A 27,221-nucleotide genomic window follows, 5' to 3' on the forward strand; every position below is an offset into this window, starting at 1 on the left:
CACAGCCAGAAAGCACTCGATTGGCTGCAACCAGGACCAATAAGGGGCTCCCACCTTAAATGCCAGGCAAAGCCGTGTAGCGAATGCACAAAGCAAAAGCACATTTGCCTCTCTGCAGCTCTGCTGCGAGTATCGAGGGAGGCGACCCCTTAAGGGACACTGGAGTGTACCCCCTATCAGCCACACCATCAGAAACACGCAGGACACTCCTGCATCAACATGGCTTCCACCCAGAATGACAATGTCCCAGCCAATGGACCCCACTGCCAGAAAGCACTTGATAGGCCGTAACCAGGACCAATAAGGGACTCCCACCTTAACCACCAGACAAAGCCATGCAGCGAAGGCACGAAGCAAAGGCACATTTGCCTCTCTGCAGCTCCGCTCAGAGTATCGAGGGTGCCGACCCCCCGACGGACACTGGAGTGTACCCCATATCAGCCACACCATCAAAAACAAGCAGCACGCTCCTGCATCAACATGGCCACCACCCACGATGACAAGGTCCCAGCCGATGGACCGCACAGCCAGAAAGAACTCGATTGACTGCAACCCGAACCAATAAGGAACTCCCACCTTAACCGGCTGGCGAAGCCATTCAGCGATGGCACGAAGCAAAGCCACATTTGCCTCTCTGCAGCTCTCCGCTGCTCAGCGATGCTGATGCCAGCATGCTAGCCCAACGCACCCTTGCCTCTGCCGACAGCCACTGACGGTAAGCCACCTGCAAGTTTGCACGGTCATGGCTTAGCCCCTGCTAGTGTGTCAAGCATGTGCCCGTCACCACAGTATATGATCCCATCAGCCCACTCCACACTCACACCCACTCCTCACCCGCAGACTCCAGCATCTCTGTTCATGCACCAATCCACAATTCCACCGCTCTCAGCCCAGAGATGCTGCAACCAGAAACCGCCTGCTAGGCATCTGCCTCCAACCCCACCCCAACACCACTAGGCACCCCCAAACTGCCCCCACAACCGCATCCACATGCAGGCCCTATGCCCTTAGCCTGATCCAAACCTCCCAATCAGAGCCAACGCACCCCCTCACAGCTCTGCCTTGAGATGCCGCTGCAGCCTCCACTCCCTATTTACCCTTGAGCGCTGCGCTCACCTCGAAGATGCAGCACCAATCCAAGAATCTACCAACCCATCTCAGCAAAAAATCACTAACTCTAGGCCAAACACCCAATCCCAGCCCGGTTGGCACTAACCGCCCATGCCCAACCTCCACCCTCCTCACTGCGCCCGGCACCCTTACCCCACCATGCTGACCCAATGTGGTATCTCTCCCAGAGCTAAGGGGAAATAACAGCTTGTCACACCGCATCCCCCCTTTCTCCTTCATAAGCATACTACTCCCCTTGCATAACTCCACCTCCAGCAAGGGGTTCCCGGTGCCTACCACAGACTCTGCTCTGCACCAATCTACATCAGGACAGGAACTCTCAGCACAACCCTGCACATTGCCCAGTACTTTGATCCCAAACCAAGGGCCCCTGCACTCAAAGAAACCGCACCAGAGGTGAACATTGCTGCCAACCCCAATGCCCCATGGAGGAATGAAAATGTCATACCATCAGAGTATAACGTTGCCAAAGCACACACTTCTACTGCTACCCCAACTTCTGCAAACTCTGTTGTTACTTATGTCGCCCTTGCTACCATACTAAATGTTACCCATGCTACCATGCCAAATGCTGCCCATGCTACCATCCCAAAAGATGCTAGAGGTGCCTTTTCCAATGTTGCCCATGCTGCCATGCCAAATGTTTCCCATGATACCATCCCAAATGCTGCAAGTGGTGCTATTTCCAATGTTGCCCATGATACCATGCCAAATGTTGCCCATGCTACATCCCAAATGCTGCTAGAGGTGCTATTTCCAATGTTGCCCATGCTACCATGCCAAATGTTGCCCATGTTAACACTCCAACTGCCTCCAATGGTGCCACTGCATTAGTTGCCACATCTATGACTGCTCCATATCCCTCCCTCTCACATACCACGCTCAGCTGCTCCTTCATTAACGCACCCTCCCTCCCAGACCACACCTTAAACATACAAGACTTCCTCACGGCCCATAACCTCGACCTCCTAGCAATCTCGTAAACCTGGCTCCATGAAGCCTCAGGCCCCGCCATCTCACTTGCACTCCCTCCAGGGTATACCATATTCAGACAAGATCACCCTCACCTTAAAGGGGGCAGGGTAGCCCTCATAGCAAAAGAGTCCAACCCCATTAGAAAGATCAACACTTGCACTGAAGGTAACAGCGACCTCTAGTCCTTAAACTCAGCACATCCCACAACTGCACCATAACGTTCAACATTGTCTACAGGTCCCCTGGCCCCATGGCAGATTTTCTAAAAGTCCTCATCCACCTCCTATCTGACAACCTTAAGATACCATCCAAGGCCATCCTCTTAGGTGACTTGACTCTAGGACTCAAGGACCCGGGAGATCCACAAGCAAAATCACTTGCTAAAGCGCTACACACTCTAGGCTTCAAACAATCTATTACTGAACCCACACACATCAAAGGCTGCACCTTAGACTGGCTAGTAGACCACAACTGCCCACATTCCATCAACTCTAATTCCCCAAGCCCCTGGACAGACCACCATGTCATCCTATTCTCCACCATCCCCAGAAAGAGAAACCATGCACCTCACCACTTCCACCAACATTTGCCAGGAGCTCCCGTAAGCTTACCAAAGAAAGGCTTTTACCTCACCTACAGATCCCTGCTCTCAGGCCACCCATTTCCAACGACCCAGAAATACTTGCTGAAATCTAGAACTCCACAATAAAACAGGCAGTAGATGCAATAGCCCCACTAGCTGCATGGAAAGCCCAACCCAAAAAGCACATCCAAAAATCATCAGAGCAATGCTTTCATCTACCTAAACCACATTATGTTATAACAGAACCACAAATATTGCAACAAGGCACAACAGAGAATTGGAAATTGCTTGCAAGTATGTTTGCTTCTGAAATATCCAACGCATAGAATACACAGGTTAATATCAGGCCCTGCTTGAAAATTGCCAGCTAGGGGCTTTGCGCACTTGACTTCAAATGATAGTGCAGCGGCCCTAAATCATGATATAAACTCCCTCAAGAAATATGGCTTCAATCTCCTCCAATTATTGATGGATATTCAGTAACCCTAAATCAAGCTGAGAAAGTTCCCCGAGGCAGACCAACATCTGGCCTGCTCATCGCTATTAAAAATACACTACACTTCGAGGTATTGGAAACAGATCATCCAAATGCCCACATTCAACGGATAGTGGGAATGATCTTGATTAATTCAGTTGATAAACCACTAATTCTAAATATTTTAAATCTTTACTGGAACCCAGCAGTGAAGTCTTTGAGTGGTTTTGTGGACAAAATAACTTTGTCCCTCGATAAGTTTGGAGAACCCTTAGAATACCCACATATTTTGATATGTGGTGATTTAAATGCCATCTGTTCGAACAAAGAAGGCTATGAAACGGATGACGATCCAGTTAACATAACCCCAGCTAGAAAGAGAGGCATACATTGGAGAAGAGGGATGACACAAAGAAAGATCTGTATCTTGACTGACAATACAGCTGGCGATAAACCAGGAGAAGCAACCTGGAGGGGAGCAAAAAGTGAGCAAATCTTGGACTATATATGTGTCTCAGAGAATGTAACATTTGTGAGGTAATACAAAAATAGAAAGTGACCACAATCTATTGGAGCTGACTTGGCATTGTCGACCAGAGTCTAGAATTGATCTATACAATGCACAGATTGAAGTGATGCCTGGATGTAATCGGTTACGAACAACGGTATCAAAGCTGCGACAACTACACATCAATCTCCAAGCACAGATTGACTCAACTTCTTTGAATACACCTAAAAATCGTATAGAATTTGGAGTACTCCTGCAATTGTTTGAAATTAAAGATCGTAGCTTACTAAAAGCAAGAATGGTGCACCAGCATTGTTTTGATCCCGCAGTGGCAGTGGTGAAAAAACAAATGAACAAAGAGTTGCGCATATTGAATTTTGAAAAACCAGTTACATATCAAATTCAAGTTAAGAAACTAAAACAAAGATATCGTAATTGGCGAAAAACGCATCATCAATCCACCATCCGACGAGATGCTCAACAAATGCTCCATCATATCAAAACCAAAAATGTTGCTGAAATTGGGTCGCTGATCAACATCTTGGATACATCTCAATAGGCTCTAATACCAACCTCAATCACACCGTAAGAGTGGACCAAACACTTCCTAAAGTTCTTTGATGTAAATTTGATTGAGAAAGTAGAGCAGAATGAACCTCAAGCAAGCTGGGACATATTTGAAATTGATGTGGATTCCCTAAGAGAAGAACTAAAATAATTAAACAGTTCCAGAGCCCCGAGCCCTGACGGCCTCACAAATGCTCATTTGAAACAACATCTAGAGCAATGGGCCGTGATCATAACGCTGATTTGCACAGGTAATCAAAAACAAAGAAGTACCAACATCTTGGAAATCAGCAATTATAATACCGATTTTCAAAAAAGGCTTAAGATCCAAACCTTCGAACTACAGGCAAATTACCTTACTCGATTTAATTGGTAAAGTATATGCCTCCTTTGTCATGAAACAACTAGGCAAATGGAGCATAGAAACCAGCCATCGCGATCGCTGGCAAAGTGGCTTTGTTAAAGGTATTGGTACGTCACTAAACCTATTCATAATTAACATCTTAAAGTCACAAACCGAACGATGCAAAGATAAAAACATCTTTGCGGCTTTTATCGATCTTAGTGAAGCTTTTGATTCAGTCAACAGATCCAAACGTTGGCAAAAATTAAAACAGTGGGGATGCCCGAATGCAAATGCCAAGTAATTCAAAAGCTGTATACAAACACCACAAATCAGATCCGTTTGTGTCGCCGAGGCTTACTTACCAAATCCATCGGAATGAATAAAGGACTCAAACAAGGCTGTAGATTAGCAGCGGAACACTTCAATCTTTTCACCTCTGATATCGAGCAAGCATTCACAAACACGTGAAGCTTTCCACCAAAAATTGGCGAAACCCAAATAGCACGTCTGATATATGCTGATAACGTGATCCTATTGGACCAGACACCGGTGGGACTTCGGCGCCAACTAAATGACCTGCAAGCCTATGTTCAATTGAATGGTCTGAAAATCAATCCTATAAAATCTAGAGTTTTGGCTTTCGGTGAGACGAAAAACCAGCTCAAAGGTATAAAAGTGAATGTATGGCATATAAATGGTGAAAAAATATTGCAAGTTAGAGCATTTACTGATCTGGGAGTCTGCCTAAACGACAGCAAAGTTGATAAACCAAGATTGGAAGCCTTAAAAGCTAAAATTATCATCTTGGCACATCATGGAAGAATCCTTTTGAAAAGCTATGGTGAGTTTTCAATAACACCACTATTAGAGTTTTATAGATTGAAAGTGATTCTGATACTTAGCTATGGTTTCCGAAACCATCTTTACATTCAAATCTGAAAGTTGGAATGTGATCGAAGGCCTCTTTTGGAAAAAAGTTCTGAGACTAGCTTTGGGTACGCTGATTCAAGCTGTGCGCATGGAACTGGGACTGACGTCCTTGAAGGCTATTTTAACTTGGAAGTCACTGGCGCTCTATCGCAAATGTCTAGATCCACCAAGGAATTCTGATTTTGAGGTACTAAATGAAGTGCTTATGAAAAATCTAAAAAAGACTTTACAAGAATGGAGGAGTATTTGTATGGCGATAATAGCCGATCTAGATGAATCTGACCAGACCTTGATAGAGAATCCAGACAAGATCAAGCGCAAGCTCTACAGGATTGACTGGATCATCACACAAAAAGACAGGCAGAAGCTTAAGCTATATGGAAGGCCATTCCAGGAAGCGACAAGAGTTCTGCATGCTATTCCTCGATATTTGGACATTTTTCCAAATGCCTTGTTTAGAGACCAATATTTGAGGTTTAGGCTAAATATGTTTCCCACTGGTGAAATACTAGCAAAACGAGCTACTAAGAAACCAAACTATAGATTGTGTCTCCTAGAGGACACCGCAGAAACAATGAAACATCTGGTATTACATTGCAGCAATCGAAATGAAATATCATATCTTGATTAATGACAGAGTTCATAATGTACAACACCTTTCGGACAGCTGAAGACTGGTGGCTGGAGCTACTAAAAGGTCCACGATTGCGACTCACAATAGCCCTGTCAAATTAATACTGGTAATCTGCAAGAAACTTAAGAACTTATCAAAGAAAAATAATAATCAACAGTCGCTGGCCTCACCAAATGGAGCACAACAAAGCAATTAGTTCTTAACAGACTCATGAAGCTTTAACAAATGAACTGTAATCTTATTATTATGTACTTCTAAATGTTGTGTGTGTTTTTTTGGAATGTGTATACTTGATGCTGTAATGACAAAAACGTTTGTAATATGCTAACAATGAAATGCCAATAAAAAATTAAAAAAATAAAAAAAGCACATGAATGCCTGGTTCACCCCCGAGCTACTAGAACCCAGCTCAAAAAAACAGACTGCCCTCTCCATCTGGCAAACCAAACGCCAAGACTCCTCCAAAATTGAGTTTAACAAAATTTCCTAGCATTATAAAAAAAGCAATCATCCAGGCTAAAGCTACATCCTTTAACACCAGGATTGCCAACACCAAATCGGACGTGAATGTAACGCTCACCTGGTATCCACGGGGACGTCACTCAGCCTGGTCTGACCTCTTACGACCTCAAACCCTTCCCTGGAGGCCATTCGACTGGAGACTAGGCCTGAAACACAGGATTGGTAGAGTTTAACTCCCTATTGTCTCTGTGTGCTTGAACCCCTTGTTCCCCGGGGTCCAACCCTTCTCTTTGATCCACAGCTCACCTTGTTTTCTTGGATAGTGTGCTCTCCATCCTGCTTTCAGCGCAGGGGCGCGTTGATTGATGCAAGCTTGTTACTGCCTAGTTACTTCACTGGCAAGAGTCTAACAGGTAAGTATAATGAGTCTTTTGAACAGTTCTCTAACTTCATTCCTTTCCTTCCTTAGATGATGGCCGGCGTCCGGGGATGGTGGCATGCTGCAGAGATGAGTAGCGCTCAAGGTGAGTGAGAGCACGATGCGCGATGCACCCCTTTTGTATTTGTATTGAACTGAGTTCTTTGCCTGTGTCTTTTAGGTGCCGCAACGTTTTCTGAGTGGATGCTGGTTATGAAGAACAAATGCGGTGAGTAAGCGCGGTATGCGGAACCTCTAGATGTTTCCACGCTAACCTGGAGTGTCTTTTCCCTCTTGCAGATGGATGAGAGGTTCCGGAGACAGAGTTCCCCCAGATTGGCTGGGATTCAGGTAAGCGTTTGAAGCTCGTACAGTATTTAAAAATAAGCGAAAATTTGCAGAATGCTTACTAATGCATTTTTTCTGTTCTTTTCCCTTTTCCTTAGGAAGCGGCGTGCCGGGATGGGAATGACACCGCCGAAGATGCCCGCAGAACAGAAGGAGCGATGAATGACGGGCAGAAGCGCCACAAGGTAAGGCTGTTCCTAACGGTGTTCTTGTTTTTGCAGGAGCTGAGCGCAGAAGAAAGATGCAGGCCTACTGGAGACCGATCCGAACACGGTGAGTGTCACGCTGCAGGTGCAGAAAACACAAAAGCATGTTTCTCAGCCTGGGTTTGGCTTAAAAAGTCTCTGGGTATCCCAGGTGTCTCTGGGCTGAACCACACCCAAAAGACTAGACTGCACATGCAGTTCTGGGAACCGAAATATGTGGGGGCATCCATCTTGTCCCCATCAATGCACTACAAGTCCAATCCCCAATGTTATCCTATGGGAATGAGTGAGTCTGGTGCCACAAGCGCCAAGTCTGACTCCAAGTGGGTCTTTGGAGGGATGGAGAGACCCTTGAGGGCCATGTAGGTGATCGTGGCCTGGCTCCAGCCTGACATCTTGGAGGGCTGGGGACATGAGGGGCAGGAATCATGACAGCACTCCGCCCCAAGGCCCCTCTAAAGGTGACTCTTCTGTCTGGACCTGGTTTGGTTGGATGGTTTTGATGAAATCGTCTAAGCAAGCGAGGTGCATGGATGTACTCACAAGGCTCCCATGTCCTGTCTTGTGGACCATACCCCTTCCAGTCTACTAAGTAGTATAATTTGGATCTGACGTACTTTGAATCTAGGATGTCCTTGACTTCGAATTCTGGCTCCCCGGCGACTACTACTGGCTGCGGTGGCGTTGCTACCTGGGTCCCAGGTTGAATAAGTTTAAAGAGAGACACATGGAACACAGGTTGAATCTGCATGTTTGACGGGAAAGCTAGTCTGACCGCCACAGGATTTATCACGGAGGTGACGGTGAATGGACAAACTGGTATCTTGGACGGAAAGTTTGGGTTCCTTTAATGGACACGTGTTTAGACGCCAGCCAGACTTTGTCTCCCACTTAGTAGTTGGGGGCCTTTGCTCAGTGTTGATCAGCAAACTTCTTTTTGGCTATTCTTAGCTTGAAGTAGGTGTTCAGCTGCCCTTTTAAAGGTTTGAGAAATGGTCGTGTGCAAGGTTTTGACTGCTGGCATTTCCAGGGTTGTAGGAACGTCCAACTCAGAAGTATGTGGGTGCCTGCCATACATGGTATAAAAGGGTGTCTGCCCAGTGCTGGTGTGTAGGGAATTATTATAAGCATATTCAGCTATCCATAATAGGTCGAACCAGCTTCCTTCAGCTTGGTGTAACATGCAACGCAGATACTGCTCGAGCGTCTGATTTGTCCTCTCAGTTTGACCATCCATTTGGGGATGGTGACTGGTGGATAGCCGGATGTCGAATGGGCCATAGAGCAGCATTTTCTCCAGAAGTTAGATACGAATTGAGTACCTCAGCCTGAGACCAAAACTGAAGGAAACCCATGGAGCCGTACGATGCCTTCAAGAAATACCTTTGCCAGAGTGGAAGCATTTGGGAGCCCCTTAAGAGGAATGAAATGTGCCATTTTTGAAAATAGGTCCACAACCACAGGAATAGTGTTAAACCCTTGACTGGGTGGTAAGTCAGTAATAAAATTGAGGGACAACGTGTGCCAGGGTGCTGGTGGGATTTCCAATGGTTGTAATAGCCCAGCCGGTTTATGCTTGGATGACTTGTTTTGAGCACACACTCCACAAGATAAGATGAATTGGATAATGTCTTTACGCCACGTGGGCCACCAATAATTTCATTTTACCTTGGCTAGGGTTTTAGCGATTCCGGGGTGGCCCTCGATCAAGGAATCATGATAACCGGACATGACTTGTTCTCGTAGTTCTTGGTTTGGTAAGATAAAACGATTCCTGAAGTAGGGCAACTGATCTTTTATCATGTAATGTTCTCCTTGTGCACTCCACGCTTGTAATTGCTCCAGATTCATCAGGTTTTGGATTTCTTCATGTAATTCTTTCTGAGTTATGGTTGCTGTGATTCCTAAGAGCTTGTCACTCGGGATGATTGCTATTGGGTCAGGGGTCTGATACCCTTGCCCTTCCACCCCCATACGGGAAAGGGCATCAGCCTTCCCGTTTTTCACCCCTGGTCGAAATGTAATCACGTAGTCATATTCAGAAAAAAAAAAAGCCCAACGTAGTTGTTGTGAGGATTGGGCCTTTGCCGTTTTTAGGTACTGGAGGTTCCGGTGGTCAGATATTATGGTGATTGTGTGTCTGGCGCCCAAGAGGTAGTGCCGCCATGCCTTAAAGGCTGACTTAATGGCCAGGAGTTCTTTGTCTGTGATAGCGTAATTGAGTTCAGGGGGTGTGAATTTACGCAACCAGAAGGCAAAAGGGTGTAACTGGCCCGTTTCGAGGTCCTTTTGTGAGAGGACGGCTCCCATAGCCATGCTCGAGGTGTCCGTATCCACCAGGTATGGGAGATCAGGGCGAGGGTGGCTTAAGATTGGGGCAGATGTGAATCTTGCTTTGAGTTCCTGGAAAGCTTCTTCGGCTTCTGTTGTCCACTGGAACCTTTTGTTGCTTTTCCTTTGTAATGACGTGATGGGATGCACGATTTGCGAAAATCCTGGGATGAACCGGCGGTAGAAGTTTGCAAAACCCAGCATACTTTGAACCCCCTTGAATGAATTTGGGGATGGCCAGTTCATGATAGCATCTACCTTGTGTACATCCATTTGGATTCCATTCGGGCTGAGAATAAAGCCCAGGAATTCCACCTCGGAAACTTGGAATGAGCACTTTTCGAGCTTGGCGTAGAGCTGGTGTTGACGAAGTTTCTCCAATACGGATCGGACGTATTTAACGTGGTCATGCTTTGATGCGGAATATACTAGGATATCGTCGATGTACACTAGAGCACAGACATCAATCAATTCCCGTAGGACATCGTTCATGAAGTATTGAAATGCAGCAAGCGCGTTGCAAAGGCCAAAGGGCATTACTTGATATTCGTACAAGCCGTATTTGGTGCGAAAAGCGGTTTTCCATTCGTCCCCCTGTTTGGCGCGAACAAGGTGATATGCCCCCCTCAGGTCCAGTTTTGTGTAGATTTGGGCATCTTTGACTTGATCAAGCAATTCAGGGATCAGTGGCAGGGGGTAGCGGTTTTTTACAGTAATCTGGTTCAGTGCAAGATAGTCGATGCACGTTCTCAAGTCCCCCTCCTTTTTCGGTACGAAGAATAGAGGACTGGCTGCTGGAGACTTCGAGGGACGGATGAACCCGTTGGCCAGGTATTGGTCAAGATAGGCCTTCAGGTGCTGGTTTTCTGGTTCCGTGAGTGCGTAAATTCACCCACAAGGGATTTGTGCGCCGGGTATCAGGTCGATTTGGCAATCGTATGGTCTATGCGGTGGCAGGGCATTAGCCTGTTCTTTCTGAAAGACATCTTGAAAGTCCTGGTATTCACTTGGTAGGGTGCCGATTGCCACAGTCGCAAGCATGGAGGTTCTGGTGTCTATTGGTTGTTTCTCTTGGCGATAACATGTGTGGGCGCAAGTGTCGGGAATGGCCAATTCTTTTGCTCGCCAATCGATTCGAGGATTGTGAGCTACCAACCATGGCATTCCCAAAATCAACCGGAACTGTGGTGCCTTAATGAGGTCGAAAACGATAGATTCTTGGTGTCCATCCTGGCACAGAAGGGTTAAAGCTGCAGTGCATTGGGATACTGGACCAGAAGCTATTTCTGTGCCGTCGACAGTGGTAACAGTGTCGGTGGTTGATTTAGGGCGTAACGGAAGCCCCATCTTTGCCGCAATATCCTGGTCAATGTAATTCCCAACTGCTCCACTGTCTATGTACGCTCTTACTGCGTGCATCCGAGATGGTTGTTGGTGATTGATCAAGACCACAGATAGTGCAAAATGGGAGGTCTGTAGTTCACTTTCTTTGCTCGACAAGTGGACCCCTACACTTGCCGGGCTGGGGAGCTTTCCAATTCCTTGATGGTATCTTCCTTGTCCATGGCCCCTGCCGTCCTCCTCGGTGGCTTCACAGGGCACTCTTTAAGGAAATGACCTGACCGTCCACAGTACAGACATATCTGCTGCTGTCTCCAATTATCCCTTTCCGCTTTAGTCAAGGAGGATCTGACCCGCCCGAATTGCATTGGTTCTCCTGAACCTTCCGTTGTTCGGGCAGTATTATCCTTTGAACGCACATACATAGGGCAAGGGTCCAGTTTGGTTCGATCTGCTCTTTGGTCCTGCAACCTATGATCCAGCTGAACAGCAAGGTCAATGAATTCTGAGCAGTCTTTCGGGGGGTTCACTACTTGTGCGAGAACATCCTTGAGCTCCTCCCACAACCCCTGATGAAATAACGTGGTTCTCTTCTCCACTGGCCATTCTGCTTCAACTACGAGTCTATTGAACGTGGCTATGTATGTTAATAGGTCTTGATTCCCTTGGCGTAGGGACAGAAGTTCGTTGTCTAATGCCTGCCCATAGTACGACGGGCGAACAGCTTTTCAATCTCCTGCTGAAAGCCCCTGAAGTCATGCAGCAAAGGATTGTTTTGGGCCACAAAGGGTACAGACCAGTCCATGGCGCTACCACTCAGGTAGGATAGCACAAAAGCGACCCGTGATTGGTCATTCGGCAAGGCTCCTGGCCTACAAAGGAAGTGCAGGTGGCACTGGTTCATGAACGTGGCAAACCTCTTGGGATCCCCCGTAAATCGTTCGGGCAGGGCCAAGAGAACTGCCCCAGGAAGGGTTATCTGAATGGGATTGGCTGATGGTGCTGGCATCGAGGACACGCTTCCCGGCAATGGTGCATGCCCTGCTTGTGACTGGAGAAGTTGCCGGCTTAAATCATCAGTGCGTTCTTTGGCTACTATCATCTCTCTCCTCAGGGTGTTGGTCTCCTGCCTCGCCGCATGTACTTCGGAACATAGCTGCCCCAACATGTGGGCTAGCTAGTTGGTTTCTGATGTTTCCATGACGCCCAGGTGGATTTTGATGTGAGACTTTGTGTTCTGTAACGCTCACCTGGTATCCACGGGGATGTCGCTCAGCCTGTTGTGACTTTTTTTACGGCCTCAAACCCTTCCCTGGAGGCTATTCGACTGGAGACTGGGCCTGAAACACAGGATTGGTAGAGTTTAACTCCCTATTGTCTCTGTATGCTTGAACCCCTTCTTCCCCGGGGTCCAACCCTTCCCTTTGATCCACAGCTCACCATGTTTTCTTGGATAGTGTGCTCTCCGTCCTGCTTTCAGCACAGAGGCGCGTTGATTGATGCGGGCTCATTGCTGCCTAGTTACTTCACTGGCAAGAGTCCGACAGGTAAGTATAATGAGTCTTTTGAACAGTTCTCTAACTTCGTTCCTTTCCTTTCTTAGATGATGGCCGGCGTCCGGGGATGGCGGCGTGCTGCTGAGATGAGTAGCGCTGAAGTTGAGTGAGAGCGCAATGCGCGATGCACCCCTTTCGTATTTGTATTGAACTGGGTTTCTTTCCTGCGTCTTTTATGTGCCGCGACGTTTTCAGCGTGGATGCCGGTTATGAAGAACAAATGCGGTGAGTAAGCGCGGCATGCGGCACCTCTAGATGTTTCCACGCTAACCTGGAGTGTCTTTTCTCTCTTGCAGATGGATGAGAAGTTCCAGAGACAGAGTTCCCCCAGAGCGGCTGGGATTCAGGTAAGCGTTTGAAGCTCGTACAGTATTTAAAAATAAGCGAAGATTTGCAGAATGCTTACTAATGCCTTTTTTCTGTTCTTTTCCCTTTTCCTTAGGAGGCGACGTGCCGGATGGGAATGACACCGCCGAAGATGCCCGCAGAACAGAAGGAGCGATGAATGATGGGCAGAAGCGCCGCAAGGTAAGGCTGTTCCTAACGGTGTTCTTGTTCTTGCAGGAGATGAGCGCAGAAGAAAGATGCAGGCCTGCTGGAGACCGATCCGAACACGGTGAGTGTCACGCTGCAGGTGCAGAAAACAGAAAGCATGTTTCTTAGCCTGGGCGTGGCTTAAATAGTCTCTGGGTATCCCAGGTGCCTCTGGGCTGAACCACACCCAAATCTTGTCTTGTCCCCATCAATGCACTACAATTCCAATCCCCAATGTTATCCTATGGGAGTGAGTGAGTCTGGTGCCACAAGCGCCAAGTCTGACTCCAAGTGGGTCTTTGGAGGGATGGAGAGGCCCTTGAGGGCCATGTAGGTGATCGTGGCCTAGCTCCAGCCTGACATCTTGGAGGGCTGGGGATATGAGGGGCAGGAATCATGACAGTGAAAGAGATCTTTGCAATTTTCAGGGAACTTGAAACTCCCACTCCCCCCCACAGGCCCTGACCAAGGATGTAGCTTGGTGCTCTGATATATAATCCGCCATCCTCAGTAAACTCGACCTTCTACATAACAAGATCTAGACCAACCAGCTTACACTGAACCCACCTCACCAGTCCTCCACAAGCACTTCTAGTCACAACACACACAACACTCCACTCTTCACATTCAAAGATGCCACAGAACCTGAAGTTCTCGCTCTTATAAAAAACATCATAACCTCTAACTGCCATGGTGATATTTGCCCTGCCACACTCATCAAGGACTGTACAGGCACCCTTGCACCATTCTGTACTGCCTTCATAAATGCCTCCTTCTCCTCAGGGCTCGTCCCCTCCAGCCTCAAGGAAGCATGGGAACGCCCACTTCTGAAAAAACCTCAAACAACGCTTCCTCCCCCAATAACTACAGACCTATAACCACAGTCCCATTCCTACTAAAACTCTTAGACAAAGCAGCCTACCTACAGGTCCAACAATTCCTCGAATCCTAGGCCTGAGACAGTCTGGCTTCTGCCATGGTCATGGCACGGAATCAGCCCTGCTCGATTTAAAAAAACAGATGGACGACATCAAGGATGAAGGTAAACCTGCTCTACTCCTCCTCCTAGACATATCGGCGGCTTTTGACCTTGTGGATCACAACATTCTCTGCCACCATCTCTTCTCCTCAGCTAATTTCTCCCCGAACGTGACAGCCTGGATCACCTCATTCCTCCAAGGCAGAGCTATGAGAGTGTTCTCTGACCACTCATGTGCCGCCCCAGCCACCATTCAGTGCGGTGTTCCGCATGCATCCTGCATCTCTGCCATGTTCTATAACATCTTTACCAGACTACTGTACGACATTCTGGACTCACTCGGCATAGCATACACCAACTATGCTGATGATACCCAAGGCCTCTCCCCCCTATCTGGTAACTATGAGGCAGATGCCACGTTCCTCAACTTTGCCTATTCCACCATCCAGGCTTGGATGGCAGCAAACTGGCTCTGCCTCAATGGGGATAACACTGAACTGCTACTGGTAGGACCTAAGGAAACCCTAAACGCAACAACCAATACTCAGACATCCAAATCCCAGTCTCACAGTGTGTGAAAACCCTAGGAGTCTACTTAGACACCTCCCTCTCCATGTCCACACAAAATTGCTAAACACAGCCAGACCCTTTCTGACCACTGGAAACAGCCTTTCTATTGCAAGAGATATGATTGGGTTAAGACTGGACTACTGCAATGTTGTCTTCGCCGGCACATCAGGAAAAAAACTAAAGAAACTCCAAACCATTCAGAATAATGCTCTCTGAGCAGCCATAGGCACCCCTAAAAGGGAACACATTTCCTCCACAAGGAAGCAGGCACCTTGGCTCCCCATTAAAGAATGCATCCTGTTCAAAACATTTGCTATCACCTACAAATGTATGAACCACGCAGCCCCACCAAACCTCTCTCAGAGACTGAGTAGGACCTGCACTTCCAGACCTACCAGAACACCCCACTCCAACCGACTCGAAGTCCCCAGAGTCAAACGAGCCAGAGCAGGCGGAGCGAGTTTCCCATTCAATGCTGCTAGGCAATGGAACTCTCTGCCACTTACCCTCAGAGCAGAACCCTCATACCTTGCATTTCGCAAAGCACTCAAAACCTGGTTGTTTGTCTCAGCCAAGAGGTTTGTCCTGTATTAATCTGTAACAATGCTCTGTATGTTCCTTGCAACTAAGCTTCCACTTTCTGTAACAGCGCCTTGATGCCCCTGGGCTGCATGTGCGCTTTATAAATGTAAAATAAAAAATAATAAATAAAAGAAGCTTACAGTACACCTATTCAAATCTAGTATACTCCTGACTTGAGAATCACCTCAATAAGACTTTGGAAAACTGACAAATTGGCCAAAAAGTCAGAAACACTCTGAAAAATAAGTATAATTTATGAATGTTACAAAAGAATATAAACTGGCAAATATTGCATCGAAAAATACATCCTTTGTCTCTAGTGTTATGAAACAAGCCACAAATTCCTTGAAACAAATCTTCTTCAAAGAAAGCACCTGGAGAATAAGCCTTCAAATAATTCCAATAAACATATTGATCTGGCAGGCGTACAGCTGGTCCAGAATACATTATATGCCAAAATCAGCACAACTAAGGCTAAGACCACAGAGTCTGCCATTTCGAATACACTGTCTCCACCCAAGGAAAATCCTATGATGGAGTCCCCTGTTGATCCCAAATTTGAGTTCAAACCATTTCTAGTAAAAGAAGTGAGATCTATTATTGAAACAATGAAACCTAAGTCCTGTCCCAGTGACACATGTCCCTCGCATGTTCTGAAGGATCGCCTAAATTAGGTCCTTTCCTTTCTGGTAGGCTTCATTAACAGATCTCTTCTTCAAGGTCATTTATGCCTGGTTCTCTTAATAATAATCCCATCATTAATAGCATAGACATCAGACCTTGACAGACTATTGAAATCTACACCTATCGCCAACGCTTCTTCTTGACATCAAATTCAGATGGGGTGATCACACTGCAAATACAGATTATTCTTGAATATTAAAATTGACTGGGAGACAATACAGTCTTCAGATTTATTCAGTCATCAATCTGGCTTTAAATGATTTTAGGGAAAGCCTAATCGTCAAGATTCTCTTCTGGTTATGTTGCTCTTATCTGTGCCTTTTAAGACCCTGCAACACTAAATCAATCTGGAAGTATTGAAGTCGGTGGCCAATGTGTCAGATTCTGCTATAGACTAGTTCACATCTCTCTTACCAAATGTTATTCTTGCCTGTCATTAAATAGTCCAGCCATCTGAAACCTCAACACTGCAAACAACCTGTGGAGTGTCCGCCCTCTCTCTCCTGCAATTACTTAAAACCGCTCCAAGGACTGTTGGCCACCTTAGATGTAGTACACCAGTGCTACCCCGATGACACTCAATTATACTTTACACTTTACAAGAGCTCCACACTCACTGTCATCTTCACTGTTATAAAAATGATGGATGGATAGAAATTGTTGACATTCAAATAAGACTTAAAAAGTACAAGTAACATCTCTCCACGTTCGCAACCGGCCATGCCATAGTTCCTAATCTCACTCCGGGAAAGCCCTGGGAGTGTTTTTCAACCCTACCTTAGATACGCTCACTTAGGACACATATATCACAAGGTCAAACAATTACTATATCCATCTCTACAAAAAGCTGAGGCCCTACCGTTCTGAGTCACATCTGCGTCATCTTGACTATGCAGTGTCCTTGGAATGTAATCAGAAGCCAGTACTTTCTGGAAAAAAACAAAAACTTAATTATTACAATCATCCAGTTCTGGAATAATATAATTGCAACACTTGACCCAGAGAAAAAGGTCATGGGACAACCAAATATTGCATGAAAGGATTCCTTAAGAAGACATTTAAAATGACTGAACCACGACCATATGATATATTATTGGTTTTGTGTAATATTATTTTATTTTTATCTCTGAAGACTGGATTGTCCAATTTAGATACCCTAAAGCATAAATGAAATGTTTTGCAAATGAAACTACATCAATTTAATATAATGTTTAAAAAAATCAGAAGCCAATGAGGAAACGGCAAGTCCTCCAAACCACACTGCCAGAACTGTTGCTATTCTTGCTCCTTTCTCTCACGTGACCAGGGCACTATGAACAATCTGGCGGCTTCCAGTTCAAGCGCGTTTTCTCTTTAAAGTGACCACCACATTACACAATGGCCTCCATCAGCACTCTCCTGCCAACTTGCAATCTAGAAGTTTGGACGAACTTTGAGATGCTCTGAGGACCATCTTCATGAAAGGTACAGATTGAACTTGAAATCAGTGGTTTCCAGAACCATGTTGGTTCAAGGTGCTAATATATGGAATAAGCACTCCAGTTGAGGCCTTAACCAGATTTTATTCTGTTTAAAATACAATTAAGAACTCATCTGTTTCATCTATTCCTTGGCTAGCAATTGATGAATTAAGTTTTATCTGATGCATTCCACTTTCCTTTTAGCAGTTTAATGCCAATGGACCCGCATTGCTTTTTAAAACCTGAAATAACACAGCCAGACACACACACACACACACACACACTATGCACTAGCAACTGGCGCAGCCAACCAATGACCACATCAGACCCACAGTATAACCACGCTGGCAGGAAATGGTAAGGGAGATCCCATGATATTCTTCTGATTTGGTATGTTGTGTTAATATTCATTTGCAAATTACATATGTGTCAAATCCCGACCCTTCTGCAATGTGGTACTCAGTGCCACCAATAGTTTGTCAAATCAGCACCACAGGTTATATTGCTCCTTGATTGATTAATGAGTTATATATAGTGCTGTATGATCGATCGTTTCTTCATATTATGGCTTCTTGATTACACCCTTCACTTGCCTTCTTCCCAGTCTATTGTCCACCTCACAGTACAAGCATCCACTAGTCTCTGGAGCACTGCAGGTGAACGCCTACCAGTATGGATCTATGTGATCATGGCACGCCCCATTTTACCACATCTAGAAATGTCGAATCTGAAAACGGCGCCGCGCAGTGAGCCCATGGATCTCACTGTGCCGCGTAACCCCTACCTGCGACCCCCGCTCCCTACTTACCTTTGTCTCCTCCTCCGAGCCGATCCGCGTCTTTCCAGTGTCACTGCGACGTAAGTCTCCCATCCCAAAAGTGGCTAGGGGCTTCTGTCGCATGGTCCTTTTATTTCTTCACTTTCTTGCATGCCGGCACAGCAATCCTTCTCTTGGAAGTGGGGGACACCCCCGCAGTCCCGGAACCCATTCTACCGTACAAGGGGAGCGATGGACAACACCGCAACCCCCGCTCCCCTTGTTGGTTATTTTAGGATTGGATATTTTCGATCCAACGGAATGCACAGTAAACGCTCATTCAGCATTTGTTTTCGACATATTCGGACGACACCCACCAGTATTGCCTGCCCTGCTCACACTAACAGCATCCAACCCCTTCCCCACATCCACCAGCTTATCACACACAGCCCTCGAGCAGCACTCATCCAGCCATCCTTGCTGTGGGGACAGAGCCCTTGTCAGTAGCAAACTGAGCAGGATACATACACATCTGGCTGATACACTTGCCACAAGAGCCATCAGCACAAATCACCAAGAAACACATCACCGGACAGTGAACAGCTTCTCCAAATGTGTCTTCATTAACACTTGTGGTTTCGCATCTTGCATATCCTCCTCCAACCAACTCCTCCCCCTCCCCTTTCTTCCAGAACCTTCTGCCAAGGAGCCACCAAAATGGCTAACGTTGCTTGTATTTAATAGCACTGTACATGACATTACAAAACACCTCTTTATTGTTGAGAGTCTCGGGAGGCTAGCTCAGGAGCAACGTGCTCACTTTGGAAGCAAGACGACACAGAGAACCACAGGTTCGATCCCCGGGTGCATGCTTAGAAACCTCTGGGTATTAAGCGCATTATAAATAACGTATCATATCATATCAGTGGTATAATCCAGCCATAAGGCTGTACTGCTTAGGGACGGTGAAGAGTGATTGGTGGATCGTGTTGAATCAATCATAACCACTCGCACCAGCAACCCTTCAAATGATCGTTTTTCAGCCTGCTGCGCTATTGTGCAAGTTTGCCCCAACCCCTTCGCCAAAGACAGTGAATGGTGCAGGCCAGGAACGGTCACTGCAACTGAGTAAATTAGCCCAACATGCATGAATTTGTGACCGTCCTGGCTCTTTTACTCACCTGTACAGACTGTGGCCGTCCCTCACTCTGTACAGCTGAGAGACATGGAAAGGCCATGCTTGTCACAGCCTGTAAGCGAGCCTATCAAGTGCTGTATATATGAATGAGACACTGGAGCGTGCACTTTGGAGGGATGGGGCCATCACAATCACAATGTTCGCAGTCTTGTGGAAACAAGTTCTGTATAAAAGGTCTAACACGCTTTATTTTTCAGTATGACTCCGGAGGTGCCCTGGTGTGCGACGGCGTGGCTGAAGGTATCGTTAGCGTTGGGACTGAGAAGTCACCTCCCGGGATTTACACCCGCATCGCCAAATACATAGAATGGATCCAGAGTACCCTGAAAAGCGCCGACTGAGCTGCCTCTGCGCTGGCTCCTACACTCTGGAGACCACGGCCGCTTTGCTTTTTCTCTCCACACGCGCAGTCACGTGCCCTGCCTCATTTCACATTCCCCGCCTATACTATGTACTAGTTGACAATAGCCCCTGCTAGTCGTTATGTGATGTTATGTGACGTCGGTTGCTCCACTTGCACTTCCTTGCACTTGACGCTGACTAGAAGTGCCCAGGGTGAATAGAAGAAAGGTCAAGTGTACACGAAAGAGGAGGGGGCATGAAAGAGCGGACAACAGGATGTTATGGGGTGTTAGTTGCTTGTAAAATGCCAACAGAAGTCCATTATCAAAGTTCTGAGCGGGACCGGTGCTAAACACATCCCATGCCTCAGGTCACATGAATTGTGCCGGATTCAGGTGACATTCTCTGCCTCAGATGGCATTACACATCCTGATCTTAGTTCACACTCTGTGCACACGTTCCACGTACTAGTCCTGGTAGCGTGCTTAGCTTGAAATTCCCCATGCCAGACATCAGGCACATTCCACTAACCCTGTTTCGGAGCTATGCACGCCTCAGGTCACATCCCATATATGTATCCCAGGTCACTTTCCACATCAAACTAAGGCAACTCGTACTGTTTGTTGTCTGTCAAGAAAAGTGCGTAGAAGCCATCGGGCTTGGGGCGCTATACAAATCGCCAAACAAGTAAATATCTAAATAAATGACCTCATTTCATATTCTCCATACCACTTTCCACTGTCACGCCTTGTGCCATGCCTCGTGTAACTTTCTCTATACCATATCTCAGGCCACAGACCTAGCTTCAGATTACACGGTCTATGCTACACATTGGGTACATTCTACGTAGCACAGCTACACCTTAGTTTACATTACCTTTGCACACCCAAGATGTGCCTGTTCTGTCTCGCCAAATAAATCTGCCAAAAGAGGGCCCTCTTTTGCAGCAGTCGCCCTTTAATTGATAGGAGGAGTGCTTCTGAAGTTGGTGCAGAGGCTTGTAAGATGGAAGTGCCTCTGATTTCTGTGCAGGCCTATTGGTGCTCTTAAAGGGGCTTTGGCAGCACATCCATACTTGGTCGAAGAGCGTTCGAAGTCTATAGAGGCTAGCAGGGGCTCTTAAAGGGACAGCGTTCACACTTCCAAACATGGCATTTAAATGGTCAGCCCCAGTAACTGCACATCCAAGTAAGCCTGCCTTAGTCCAACTTCTCTTGGTTTCCAGTCCTGGGAACAAGCCTGGGGGAGGCAAGAGCACAGAGGTACAGCTGCTGGGCTGAATGTGTGTGGCAGTAATACAAATGCAGAGGGCGCTGTGGGCTAGGATCCATGTTCAGGAGAGGAGCTGCCTGAGAGTCCAAATATTGGAATAGCAGGTGGTGTTGTAGGCCAGAATTCAAGGGCATTGAACAAACTCTAAGGGGCTCATTTTCCTAGTCCCTGTAAATTATGCAGAGGGGAACTGTTAGGCTGGCACTTACGTGCAAACAGGTCCCCTACCCGTAACTTTCAACACTTGCACTTTAGAGTGCAAAAGGGAGTTGTAAAGCAAAAAATAAATCACCTTCAGGGCTCATTTTCGAACTTTCTGGTGCAAATTGCGTAAATATAATGTTATGTAATGTGAGTGCTCTTGATTAGCGCTCTTCTGCCACTAGTGGTGGCGTTGCTGGTTGTTCCGCCTGCCATTTAGGCATGGCAAGCAGCGTTCACAACGGGGAGGAAGCATAGCTCAGGGGCGTCTTGGAAGCAAGGCAATGCTGCGATCCCGCGCTTAAAAACCACATGCTGGTATTAAGCGCATTGTAAAAGAATAATTATAATCCCTTTGGAATCCGCCTGTTTATTTTTTGCTGGTGTAAAAAGCAGGCAGATTCCAAAGCAATCCACAACATTTACACCAGCATGAACATTAAATGCAGGCATAAATGCTACCACATTTGTATGGCGGAGAGGAAGGGAGAGATGGATCTGTGCCCCCTGTCCACCATACAGATATAAAAATGAAGAGTAATGTAAAATAAATGCCTGGAAGTATTACACGTGATTTTTTTGATCGTAGTCCTCAATGATCCCGATTTGTGGATCAATAGTACAGTATCGGGGGAGAAGGGGCGGCTGAATTTCAGGATTGAGGCGCATTGGCAGAGTCGTTGGGCACACAGTAGTGACATTTAGGATGCTGCACTTCACAATGCATATGCTCTGGTTTAGCTTCATACACTCAATCCTGGAAGGTCACGGGTGCTTAAGGATCAGGCTGGACTGTATAGTCAGAGTTGTGTGTGGGCAGAACTGAACTAGTAAAGGGTTCTGTGGTAAAAGATGGGGGTGTCTCTGGGTAGAACGTTCTCTGGTGCCCTCTAGGGGTTGTTGCGGGTCACAGCAGCCGAGATGTGATGGGTCCACATGCTACAGTAGAGGGGCTCCTGCCATGTACCACCATTGAGAAGCACCAGGAGAACTGTTCTTGGTCTCAGAACAGGGCAGGGCTAGGGTGCTTTTTTCAGGCCACGACACTGTATTTGCAGGAGATGCAACACATCTGCCCTAAAAGGTCAAATCTATTGGCTTTGTCTATGTTCATTTCATCTGAAACCCTGGAGTTCTCAGAAATGTCCCCAGATCACTTAGGGGGATTTCTCCATCATTACGCAAGTCATGTGGCCGGTTTCTAAATGGCTTTTAAATTGTTCTCATGTGTGCTCACACAAGTTTAGCCCCATCCATGTGCCACGTGTTATTCACTGGTACCCTACACTGCATGCATGCTCTGCAAATGCTGATTTTAGATCAATGCTTAATAAAGCATTTCACATTAACTTGAGTCATGATTCTTACTCTACGTATGTGTCTCTCTGTGTGTAGTGTAAGTATGCAACGTTGCAGTCCATAGTCCCTCTTTTCTTATACTGCATGGATTCTGGACTCCCCTGAGTAGAGACCAGAGAAACATATTAAGCATGCGCACATACACACACGCGCATGCACACACACGCGCCCGCGCACGTGCGCGGCTATGGGCCTGCCTTGTCTCTTTGTGTTGTGTTTTATTGTTAAAATTGTAATAACCAAACTGTCTGTAACTACGCCATGATACCTCAGGGTCTGGGCGTATAACAAATATAATAAATAAATAAGATATTTAATCTTTTAGAGAATGGAGATGAATCGTCAATATGGGAAAAAAGTACATGGACTAGGTGAGTAACGTATACTTCCTCCATGTCCTGGTACATGTTCCCTAGACTCAACAGCAAGATTTTCAATGTGCCAGTGATGAATGTAAATCACATTATTTGCCAAAATATGTTCTCAAGTACTGGTTGACCAAATTCAGCATCTGTTCTTAAACTAATGTCTAGAGAGTGGTGCCTTAAGAATGCATGGTTAGTAGCCCAGGTTGCCAGTTTGCATATATCACCTAACAGAACATTCTTACAAGGACCACAGAGGCTGTCTTTGCCCTCACCATATGCGCATGTCTGACATCAGGGGTAGAATGACTGCGGACCTTGTAGTATTCATGAAACCAGGAAGCCACCCATGTACCTAGGGGTCTTTTGTAAGACTTGGGACCTTGGAGGGAAACAAAAAGCCTGAGAAGAAAATCTCAAAGACGTTGATCTACCTAGCAAACCTTAAGTGCCCTGCATCCATAGCGGATCAGGAACAATGGTCAAAGACAGATGTCCTGATGAACATGAAATTCAGAAAGGACTTTGGGAAGCACGGGTGAGTCCTCAAAAATGCCTAATGTCTACATTCCGGCCAATGTTAAAGGGACCAAGGAGGCCAACTTTCAAGTCACCAGCTTGCTATCAGATATATCTATGGGTTCAAGGAGCTTGTGATAAACAAGCCCCATAATAGGAGAGGGCTTTATAGGTTGGTGATACAGAGGAAGTAATCAGTGTTGTTGTCTACTAACTGGGGTTCAATATGGAAACCGTATGATCCTCGAATTTTAATAAGGTCTCTATGTTTCAAACTGAATCCCTTCTATAGCCAGAAGATCAATACAAAAATGCACATTGTCTGAAGATGTTGTGATTGGGTTAGTAGCCTTAACAAGGAACCAATAACAAAACCTGGCCCCATTCTCTTAGTCCTGTGATCTAGTGAATGGTTTGAAGTGAGGTCTGGAGAACTTCTGGCGTGGCAATTTGGGAAACCTTTGTTGGGTCTCTCGCAAAAGGTCCAGAGAAATTGAAAACCTCCTCAGCCAGAATGGGACCAGTCATGCCATCCTGAAATGGGTATTCCTCAGCTTCTGAATAACCATGAAACAAAAACAGGCGTGCAATGCCAAACTTATACATACATATATATATATATATATATATATATATATATATATATATATATATATATATCTGAATATATCTGAGGCTTGTGGAATCTGCTTAGATCACATACTGTGCATAGGCCGACATCTAGTGGAAGCTGCGGAGTATTACAGTTTGTTTTTCGAAACTCGAAAATGGGCGTCGACATAGGGCGTGCCAGTAATACTATCCCTAATATGACGTCCACTGTACCCATGATTCATCACACGTGTAGGACCCTCAGATTGTTTTTTCCACCATACTTGTCAGAAGCATTGTTGCGGAGTTCCCTGGCTTTCAGCCATTTTGCAAAAAAATCATATCATTTCCCCGTTCTTTTACTCCCACGTCGAGATACGAAGATCGACGCCGGTCCGAAGAACAAACAACCGTCGAGACTGCACAACAGTCTTTGGGCCTCAGAAGGCCTCTGGCCTCGGCCCGGCCTTGGAAGGCCTCTGGCCTCGGCCCTGCAAGTAGGGAGAGTGGGGGGTGGAAACATGCTCACACTTATTATTATTTCCTACTTACATTAGCCCGCTACCTTAAGGTGACATATGGAGAGTACTCCATTTAAATTTTGCCCCAAGTGCAACCGCAAGTACCCTTGGGTTGACAAACACGTCACCTGTAATCTCTGTTTGCCTAGGGACCACCCTGAGGCTAACTGCAGAGCGTGTAGCCTGTTTAAATCAAAAACACTAAAGGACCGCTCCACTAAACGTTGGGCCCACCACGGCAGGCAGCTCAAGGCCATGGAAGCGGTGGGTGCCTTCAGAGATGGCAGCGACGCCGTACTTTCAGACAAAAAACCCATTGCTCAAGCCATTCCAATTCTCAAGTCCATACAACGCAGAATTGATCCTTCCCTTCGCACCCCTAATCTCACCAGGGCTGTAAACCCCCGAATTGAGAAGATGTTCAGGGCTGCCCAGTCCGACCCACTTTACATAAGGGGTCAATTTAAGCCCGACTCCTTGGTAATCACTAACACCAGAAAAAGAGCGGAAACACCTCTGTCATCATATGAGGCTCCCCCAGACAAGGAGAGCAAAAGAATTTACGGGTTAGGAAGGAAAGTTGCCTCCACTTCCGCTTACCAGGCAAGAATCGCCAATACCACCATCTGCTGGCGAGTTATAATTGTCACCAGTGGGAGCAGGTAGCTGCTCTCATTGACTCCCCACCGGAACCACTAAAGGGCCAGTTAGCCAGATCGCGTCGGAGGGTAGAGCCGTGTCTGGATGCAGCCTAAAAACAAGCTTTGATGCCGCAGATAATGCATGCTGGCTCATAGCAGAGAGCACCATCATTAAGAGGCACGCTTGGCTTAGACAGTCAGGGTTTAAACCCGAGACCCAAGCTACCCTTATCGACATGCCGGTGGAACCGAATGTCTTGTTTGGTAAAGCAGTAGAGGACGCACTCAAAACTGCCAAAGACTAGTACGATACCCTTAAATCCCTGGGAAAATTGACTAATAAGCCCACGAATCAAAGAGGGAATAGTAATTTTCGTCGCTCACGCAGCCAAAATTCCCAAAGGGGCTCCAAATACACACCGGGACAGGGTACATCATGGGGTGGCAACCAACAGACTATCCAAAGTTACGGCAGAGGTAATAAGAGGAGCCGTGGTAGAGGGAGAGGCAGCCCAGGCAGAGGCGGTACGCCTCCCGCAAAGCAGTCACATTCCGCTCAGGGTCCCTTCCCACGCATCCTCAGTAGGGGGGCGCATTTCCAAGTTCACCCAAGCATGGGAAGGGATCACATCGGACAGATGGGTGCTGTCCACAGTGTCCGCAGGATACTGCATCGAGCTACTGGAGCGCCCCCGCAACCACCCTCCACGTCAAAAGATACATTCCCTCAACCACCAAAAGATCCTCCTCGAGGAAATTGTCAATCTTCTCACAAAGGACGCGATAGAACTCGTCCCGGGCAACCAGGTAAGCAAGGGTATTTATTCAACTTACTTCCTTGTGCCAAAAACGATTTAAGAATGCGCACAGTATTAGACTTACGTCCTGCAAACCCCAAACATTTCGCATGACTACTCTTCAAGAGGTAATCCCACTCCTAAAAAGAGGAGACTACATGGCAACATTGGACATGAAAGATGCTTATTTTCATATTTCCATGTTCCCAGCGCACAGAAGATTCTTGCGCTTCAAGGTGGACAGTCAGCACTACCAGTTCAAGGTGCTGCCCTTCGGTATAGCCTCGGCTCCAAGGGTATTCACCAAAGTACTGGCGGTGGCGGCTGCACACCTACGCAGGGAGGCAATCCCAGTGTACCCTTACCTGGACGACTGGCTCATCACGGGGAAAACCCCAGCAATTTGCAGATCCAACACCCAAAGAACGATCAACCTCCTCTTCGAATTGGATTTCTCTATCAACGAGCAAAAATCAAGGCTGGTGCCAAGCACCTCCAAACAGTTCCTAGGAGCTGTCCTAAACACTCAAGAGGGGTTGGCCTTTCCATCAGAGGAAAGAATTCAGAATTTACTACTGCAAATTCCTCAATATCAGTCTAGTCGCCAGTTAAAGGTGCCCAAAGCAATGCGTTTGCTAGGCATGATGGCGTCATGTATTTACCTGGTCCCCCATGCGTGCCTGCGCATGCGACCCATGCAAGAATGGTTGGCGAAATAGTGGTCTCAGGCACGTGGTCAGTGGGACGATCGAGTGGTCGTTTCGGCAACACTTGTACACAGTCTTCACTTGTGGACAAGAGAGAACCTGTCAAAGGGGAAACCCTTTTACGATCTGGAAATTCAAGCTGTAGTCACTTCACACGCGTCCCTGCCGGGGTGGGGAGCTCACCTCCTTCACCACACAGCTCAGGGTCTCTGGTCTCACACAGTGGCCAAAAATCACATCAATCTGCTAGAACTTCTGGCAGTCTTCAGAGCGCTTTGAGCGTTCAAACCCCATCTGTTGAACCTGTCAGTACAGGTCTTAACAGACAGTA

General features: G+C 46.7%; 1 protein-coding gene across 1 annotated transcript in view; it reads left to right on the top strand.

The window, feature by feature from the left end:
* Window positions 1-22,739, top strand: part of LOC138577383 (mast cell protease 1A-like) — an 85,549-nt gene extending 62,810 nt beyond the window's left edge. The window contains exon 5 of the mRNA XM_069649623.1: window positions 19,773-22,739. Within this exon, the coding sequence (XP_069505724.1) occupies window positions 19,773-19,916 (144 nt within the window). The 3' untranslated portion in view covers window positions 19,917-22,739. The remainder of the gene's footprint in view (window positions 1-19,772) is intronic.
* The last annotated feature ends 4,482 nt before the right edge of the window (window positions 22,740-27,221 follow it).

This window comes from Ambystoma mexicanum, chromosome 1p (genome assembly GCF_040938575.1).
Source record: "Ambystoma mexicanum isolate Mex_15411 chromosome 1p, UKY_AmexF1_1, whole genome shotgun sequence".
In the NCBI taxonomy this organism is placed as follows: Eukaryota; Metazoa; Chordata; class Amphibia; order Caudata; family Ambystomatidae; genus Ambystoma; species Ambystoma mexicanum.